The 8,405-nt window shown below is 43.2% G+C and overlaps 1 protein-coding gene across 4 annotated transcripts in view; it reads right to left on the reverse strand.

The window, feature by feature from the left end:
• Positions 1-8,405, reverse strand: part of LOC102738756 (otoancorin) — a 58,062-nt gene that overhangs the window by 13,138 nt on the left and 36,519 nt on the right. For all 4 annotated transcript variants that reach the window (XM_081819851.1, XM_081819853.1, XM_081819852.1 and 1 more), the window contains 3 exons: positions 5,828-5,957; positions 2,502-2,689; positions 556-711 (listed from right to left, as the gene is read on the reverse strand). In XM_081819851.1, the coding sequence (XP_081675977.1) occupies positions 556-711; positions 2,502-2,689; positions 5,828-5,957 (474 nt within the window). The remainder of the gene's footprint in view (positions 1-555; positions 712-2,501; positions 2,690-5,827; positions 5,958-8,405) is intronic.

Genomic DNA, 8,405 nt, shown 5'->3' on the forward strand with positions numbered 1-8,405 from the left:
TAAGCGTCTGCCTTCGGCTCAGGTCATGATCTCAGGATCCTGGGATCGAGCCCCACATCGGTCTCCCTGCTCGGCGGGAAGCCTGCTTCTCCCTCTCCCACTCCCCCTGCTTATGTTCCCACTCTCTCTATCTCTCTCTCTCTGTCAAATAAATAAATAAAATCTTTAATAACAAAATAAATAAAATAAATTTTTAAATGTTTAAAAAATATAAATGAATGAATGAATGAATGAATGAATATATGCTGGAACAAAGCCCAATACCCTTCGAAGGAGTACAACTAAATCAAGCACTCAAAAAATATAAAATTCACAATGCCCATTAGCCAGCCAGTCAAAATTACCAGGCTTGCATATAAAATAAAAATACATAACCCAAAACTAAGAGAAAAATTAGTCTATAGAAACAGACTCAGAAATAACTGATGACGGAATTAGCAGCAAAGATTTTAAAGCAGCTATTACAAATACTGTATGTTCAAGGACATAAAGGAAAATATACACAAAATTAAGACAGAAATGGAATATTTAAAAGATCAAGCAACATCTACCTACCTGTCCTGGGGTCCATTCGGTCTGCCGGCTTAGGGAAGCCACGGTATCAATGGAGCTGAGATCCAGCTGCTGCAGCTCACTCTCATTAAGAGCCAGAGCAATGCGCCCCAGGGAGGTGATATGGTATTCTTTCCAGTAAGAAGGCATGTCCCAAACCTTCAAGTGAAAAAAAAATCCAGATTAGACTGACCATTACTAACAGTATTTTAAACAGACATAGGGTAAATCTCTTTAATATATGAAGTTCTCTTATAAATCAATAAGGAAAGGACTACAACTGTATATATATATGTGTGTATATATATGTGTATATATATATGTGTGTGTTTGTTTGTTTGTTTGTTTGTTTATTTATTTATTTATCACCGGAATTTATTGGTCTGATTTCTTGGCCCTCATCTTGACTTGGCCACACACAGGGTCCCTGGCCAGTGGACTAAGGTTTTGTCTAAGATGACAAGGACAACTCAGGGAATGTGGGGGAGAGTGATTTTATCTTCCTTATTGTAGTTTGAGGTTTTGATCTTTACTGGCTAAAGAGGCCATTTATCTTTGTAAGCACAAAACATTTTTGCTTTCTCCAGTTTTCTGCTAATGGTGAAAGAATAGAAGCAAATAAAGTTTTACTGATTTTTGAAAAAAAAAAAAGATATGAACAAGAAATTCACAAAAGAAGAAAGAGACATGGAAAAAAGTTCAATCTTGGTCATAATCTTTTAAGTTCTACATTAACAACAATCAAAGAATACCATGTTAGCTGATCATATTGATAAGGAATAAAAAGAATGATCATTTATGGTGTTGAAAAAATATGTGGTAAAGGATACTCTCATTTATTGATATTGAGAATATAAATCAGTACATAATTTTTGGAAGGGAATTTAGTTATGTGTATCAATAGCTTTTAAAATATTTATACACTTTGACCCCAAATTTCCACCTCTGGGAATTTAGCCTAAGTAAATAATGAGAGACAAATGTCCCCCAAAATATGTACAAAATATGTACCTTGAGGCATTAAAAAAATATAAGCAACCTAAAAGTCTACCAACTTGCTAAATAAATAAGGACCAGAAAAAAAAGGACCAACCATAATATGAAATATTATATAACTATTTAAAACGCTGATATAAATTTATATTTCTGATATGGAAAATATGCATTTATACTGTTGGGTGTTGACAGCAAGTTATTGAATAGTGGGTGAGCATGATATTATTTTTTTCTAACATATATGTGTGAGTATACATGAAATATATAAATACATTTTATACACATACACAGAAGTCTGGGGAGCTTCAGGTGACTATACCAAAACAGTTAACAGTGCTTATCTCTGGGTAGAAGATTATGACGGATTTTCTTTTTTATTACTTGTCCAACTTTTCTACAATAAACTTGGGTCATTTATATAAAAAAGAGTTATAAATATAATTTTAAGGAACTTAATGTCAACCCCACAAGGATAACCAGATATTCTACAACTATCCAAATGGCTGAAACAAGCCACTCAAAGGGAACTTTATAAAGATGGAAAAAGACTTGTAGTCTCCGTGTTACTCCTTCCTGGTATGTTTTCAGACAAATTTGCAATGGATTCTGAGAAAATCTGCTGTAAGCAGCAACTGAGGTTCTCCAAGGGGAGAAAGAAAAGGCACCATTCCTGGAAACCGTCTCAGAAGCACCAGAACACCCACAGAACTTTCTACTGAGTGTCCATGAGATGCCAAGACACATCTCTGTTCTGTGCTACAGCCCTGAGAGGGAGGAACTAGAAATTTCTCGGATGTGGAGTGCACGCCTACGGCACCGAGTTGACACAGAGAAATTACAATGGCACAACGCACGTGAAAACTCCCTGAGGTGGGTTCTACACACAGAAGTGCTGGGACCGTTATGCTGGGGCTTCCCTCTCTTGCAAACTCCCTCCCTGAGGTGGGCTTTACCTGCACTGCCTTCTCCTTTAGGGTCATCAGCTGAGGGGGGCTGAAACCCCTGACGGCCCCCAGAAGCTCCACGTTCCTGATGAACGTGTGTTCCTCCATGCAGAGCAGGTCCTGGGGGGCCCAGCAGGCATTGGCTTCCGCCAACTTGAAGATGTCACCAGAAGAAGGAGCCATGACTCCATGGCAACCTCAAGAACGGGGAGGAACAGAGGAAAGAGAGCTTCAGGGAATGTTAGTCTTTATTGAAATGAGCAATCTCCTTGTCCGGGTGGATTTATTCACGAGAGGCAGCGTAGCATAGACACTGAGAGCAGGGACGCGGGGAGGAGCTTGAATCCCGCTTCGGCCACTTCTTGCTAATTATCTGGTAACAAAATCACGGAAATGCCAACTTTTTGCACAGCCACATGCACACAGTAGGAGCTCTGTGACATTACAGTGGGGCTCCAAATTGCCTGGAGGACAGTGGGAGCTGGTGGTGAACAGTTCTGGCTTCAGATTCAAATCCAAAACTATTTAACCCCTCTCTGCCTCAGTTCCCTCGTCAGTAAAATGAGGATAAAATTATCTCATCAGATTTTTGGAAGGATTAAATGTATTATATATGAAGCACTTAGAACGATGCTAGGTATACAGTAAGCACTCAGTACTTGTAAGCTATTTTTATTAGTTCTATTACCAGCAGCTGCCACCTCGCATTTGTTTGCAACCCAGAGTTAAGGCTTCCAGAATTACGAGGAAGAAACAGTCCTATTTAAGTGTGGTTAAGGGTGGGATGCCTGGGTGGCTCAGTGGGTTAAGCGTCTGCCTTCGGCTCACGTCATGATCTCAGGGTCCTGGGATCGAGTCCCACACTGGACTCCCTGCTTCTCTCTCTGCCTGCCACTCCCCGCTTGTGTGTGCGTGCTTGCGCCCGTTCTCTCCCTCAAATAAATAAATAGAATCTTTAAGTGTGGGAAGGAAGAACGATTTGCCATCATGGAGGCTATGGTCTTCCCACTTTCTGGGAAAGAGGAGAAATGGGCCTCTTGCATTTTCCTTTGCAACAGGAGAAAACCCATCCATTTCAGTCTTTGACTAAGTTGAACATCACCTGGTCAAACCAGTTAACATCATCAACACACAAATGAGATATTTCTCCCCAATGTGCTCAACCTGGGAGAAAACCCAAGGCTCCTTTTCTTTTCTTTTTTTAATTCATTTATTTGAGAGAGATGTATAGAGAGAGCAAGCACCGAGGAAGAGTGAGAAGGAGAAGCAGACTCCCCACTGAGCAGAGAGCCAGATGTGGGGCTCGATCCCAGGACCCTGGGATCATGACCTAAGCCAAAGGCAGACGCTAAACCAACTGAGCCACCCAGATGCTCCCCCAAGGCTCCTTGTCTGAAGAACAATCCTGGCTTTCCTGTCTTAGCAGCCGTCCACCTCTGAGGCTCACAGACTCACCAGCACCACCTGAGCCAGAACATTCCCAAGCCCTGTGGCCACTCCGTTCTCACTGCCTCTCAATGGCAACTCATTGGACTCCAGTCAAGAGGTGAAAGTGGACCAGACTGAGGTTGCCACGTGTGGTCCTCAAGCATCTTTACCACAAAAGACACATCCTTCCTAGACTCCCCCACTCCACCCCCACTTTCCAATGACAACAGGATCCAGTGATAGTACAGAATTAGAGAGGAACAAAATGGTTATACCGTGTGGCGGGGACTTGGTCTTATCCTGCTGTGGTCCCTGCCTGGCATACAGTAGGTGTTTAGCAAATATTGGTTGAATGAATCAACACACAAATTAACTAAAATGAAACCAACTAGTAATTCTGCTATGCCATTAATTACTATAAGCACAGCAATAATGAATATCCAGAACCATGGAAGAAAACTCCGATGATGCAGTCCTAACAGAGGGTCCTCCCCTGAGTGTGGCGAGTCTTACTTTTGCGTGCCCGCACGCACAGAGCAGGTGGGCTGCCATGTGACAAGTGACTGCTGGGCTGTGAGAGCAGGAGGAGCTAATGGCGATCGCCACCAGCTCTGGGCACAGATCCAAGAGCTGCCATTGCTCACTTCTTGACTTTGGCTAAGTCTCTTAATCTCTCTCTAAAGCTCAGTTTCCCGTGTCAAGGAAAGGGAAGCAAGCACAGCACCCACATCACAGGACAGGGGTGCACGGAGAGAGGACCACCCGAGATAAACATAAATCAGATCATGACACTTCTTTGCTTGGTGCCTCCATGAGACCCCAACCCAAAGACAAAGACAAAGTCCTTAGGGCTTCCTTTATAAGGCCCTATGTGGCCTTGTCTCTCGTGCACTCCAGTCACACTGGCCTCTCATGTCCCATTCCTTTCTGTTCCTGTTACACTTCCATTTGCCTGGAAGACTGCAACGCCACATGTCCAAGCAGCCCACGCTCACGATCCCCAGGGCTTTCCCAAAATGTCCCCTTCTCAGTGAAACCTACCTCACGGTTCTCTTTGCAAATTATAACCTCCCACCCCCCACTCCCTGACCCCTTCCTTGCCTTGCTTTATTTTCCTTCTTGGCACTTACCATACCCCAAAATACTATGTCTTTTACTTACTGTGTGTGTGATTCATTGTCGGGCACCCACCCCCACGGCCCAGCCCCTTGAAAGTAAGTCCTCTGAGGACAGGGATTTTTGTCTGTTTTGTCCACACAGTCGGTGCTCAATAATTATTTTTTGCAAGAAAGCAAGCAAGCACTGACTGCCAGCTATTCTTATTACAATTATGATTGGGTCTGATTAACCTTGTCCCCTCCTGCTTGGTACAAGTCTGTGCTCAGTGGGTGCACAAAAATCATAAAAAGAGCTAACACCTATGGAACATTTCCTACATTGCCCGGCACTGTTGTGAACACCTTTACAGGTTTCAATCCACTAACCCTCATAACAACCTAAGGAGATCGGGACTTTCATTCTCCCCATCTTACAGAGGATGAACACAGAGGCACAGAGAGGTAAAGGGCTTACCCAAAGTCCCACAGCCAGTAAGCAACAGACCCAGGGTTCACAGCCTGGCCCCAGCACTGCAATACACCGTCACTCAGCCATTTACACCCTTTAAGTCAATTCTTTTGAAATGTTTGTTGCCACGTGATCACCATTTGACTGGCCTGGGTAAGGAGCATAAGACATGATTCCAAATCACTTTACTACAGGGGTCATTCTTTGGCCTGTGGCTTTTTGCCATGATGCTTTGCCAACATTGCATCCAATCCCCTGGACAAAGGAGGCCTCTGGATGCCAGGGACTGAGGCCAAACACCTGCTACTCAGCTCCAGCTGGGACACCCCGGAAACACTCACCGGGGCTGGGGGCAGAGCTGGGGCTCTTCTCACTGCTGTTCCGGACAGAGTCAAAGACAGCGCAGAGGAATTCTTCGGGGGGCAAGGCCCCAGCTATCTCAGAAGCTGTCTGCTGAAGGATATCCGGAAACTGTGTGCAGGAAAGAAGAGGAAGGAGGAGAAACAAATAATAATTAAACACAGATTTACACCATGATACTACTTACTCCCTCCCTCGGGGGTTGTGTTTTTTCTATAGCAGCTTCTTACATAATTGCATCCCCTAGCTCAACTAACTTGGTCTCTACAAAGAATCATACAAAATAATACTTAACCCCATTAGCAATCCACTAAATGTTCAATACCACAAGTATATATTGTTTTTCACCCATCTGATTACCAAAAATAAAAGAAAGTGAGAATACCTAAAAATAAGATGAAGTGATAACACTTTATGTTGAGCAAAATGCAGTAAATATGCACACTAATTCTTCTATGGGACTGTTGAATGGTACAGAATTACCGGAGCAACCTGATAAGATCTATAAAAAATGTAGGGGATCCTACCCCGTTTTGGTCTGGTATTGTTTTTAAATTTTTATTAAACTTTACATTCATCATAAAAAGGAGAAAGAGAGGGGGCGCCTGGGTGGCTCAGTGGGTTGAGTGTCCGACTCTTGATTTTGGCTCAGGTTGTGATCTCGTGGTTGTGGGACTGGGCTCCGTGCTCAGTGGGGAGTCTGCTTGAGATTTTCTCTCTCTCTCTCCCTCTCCCTCTGCCCCTACCCTCCTTCCTCATGCTCTTTTTCTCTCTCTCTTTCAAATAATTAAATAAATCTTTTTTTTTTTTTTTTTTTTAAGTAGAAAGAGAGGATGGTTTCTAATTCTGAGTGGAGACTAGCAACGAGGGAGCTTCCAGTTGCCCTGGAGAAGGTGCCATTTCTCATCTAGAACCAGTGTGATTTGTCAAGACCCAGGATATTATTGGTAGGCCCGACAATGAGTCCAGAGCATTTATCACACTCTCTCACACAGCTATGCATCACTGGGTCCCACTCTGTCCAAAGAGAAAGCCCCTCAGGTTATAATAGCTCCTCTTTCAATTCTAACCTTCAGAATTAGTGTCCCACTCTAAACCAGTTGTTCCCCATCCTGACTGTAGGTGACAATCACCTGGGAAACCTCCGGACACCAGGCCCCACCCCAAAGATTCTAAGACCATTGGTCTGGGGTGGGGGCCATGTAGGTGTCCTTTTAGAATCTCTCCAGTGATTGTCATGTGCAGCTATGGTCACAAGCAACTCACAAGAGACATAGTTAACTTTTAAAAAGCAAAATGCACAGCAGAGTGAATGGTATTTTCCATTCTGTATTTTTAAAGGGAAGAACATATATAAGTAGGAGGAGGATTTTCCTGAAAGGATGCAGAAGAATCTGGGAGGAGTGATCACCTCTGGGGAGACAGGCTGGGGACCTAGAAATGGCGGTGGAGGAGAAACTTGCTGTCATCCTGTAGCTTTTGGTATAGTTGAAATGTCTTAACCAGGAGCATGTATTACTTGTCTTATTAAATATTTCAGTCATTTAAAAAAGTAGAATAATACAACACAACAGCCATGTACCCACACCTAACTTAAGAAATAAAAGATCACAAATATAGTTGATTGGTCCTTCCCTCCGTCTTTGGTGTCCTTCCTTCCCCAGAAGTAACCAGCACCCTGAATTTGGCATTAACCATTCTCATGCACTTCTAAACTTGACTTACATCTAGAACTGTTTTTGCATGTGCTTAAAATTAATGTAACTATTTTCATGATAAAAAAAAAAACCCACCACCATTAAAGCATTTTCATAGTGAAAAAAATTTTTAATTTAACTAATATTTGCTCATTTATTTAGTATCCTACTATATGTACTCTTTTGCAACTCACCTTTTTTAACCCTGCGCTGTTTCTGAGATTTAACCGTATTGAGATAAAGCTTTTTCAATTTCAAAAGTTGATCTTTAGAAGATTAGATAAGTATATAATATACATGCATCTGCTACTTATGACCATATGGACACCCCAGATGATGATTTTACCATGCCTGGACACTGGAATGTACGCTGTGTGTGAACCTGGGTGACACGCTCTGTGTTCAGGTTCTGCTGAGCACGTGTGACAATGTACATCTTGCACGTGCACGTATGGGGATGAGAGTGTGTGGATGTGCCTTGCAGTCCATCTGAGTCTCGTCCAGCAAATACCTACTCCCTCCCCACTCTCCACTTCTTTTTTTTTTTTTTTAAAGATTTTATTTATTTATTTGAGAGAGAGAGAATGAGAGACAGAGAGCATGAGAGGGAGGAGGGTCAGAGGGAGAAGCAGACTCCCTGCCAAGCAGGGAGCCCGATGCGGTACTCGATCCCAGGACTCCAGGATCATGACCTGAGCCGAAGGCAGTCGCTTAACCAACTGAGCCACCCAGGCGCCCCCCCACTCTCCACTTCTGCATGAAGGAGACTACTTCCTGCCCCTCTGAGGTTGAGCTTGGCCATGTGACTTGCTTCGGCCAATGGAAAATGACCTTCCCAGGTCATTCTCAAAACTCCTCTGGA

This window comes from Leptonychotes weddellii, chromosome 5 (genome assembly GCF_054177405.1).
Source record: "Leptonychotes weddellii isolate Sample4059 chromosome 5, ASM5417740v2, whole genome shotgun sequence".
NCBI lineage: Eukaryota > Metazoa > Chordata > Mammalia > Carnivora > Phocidae > Leptonychotes > Leptonychotes weddellii.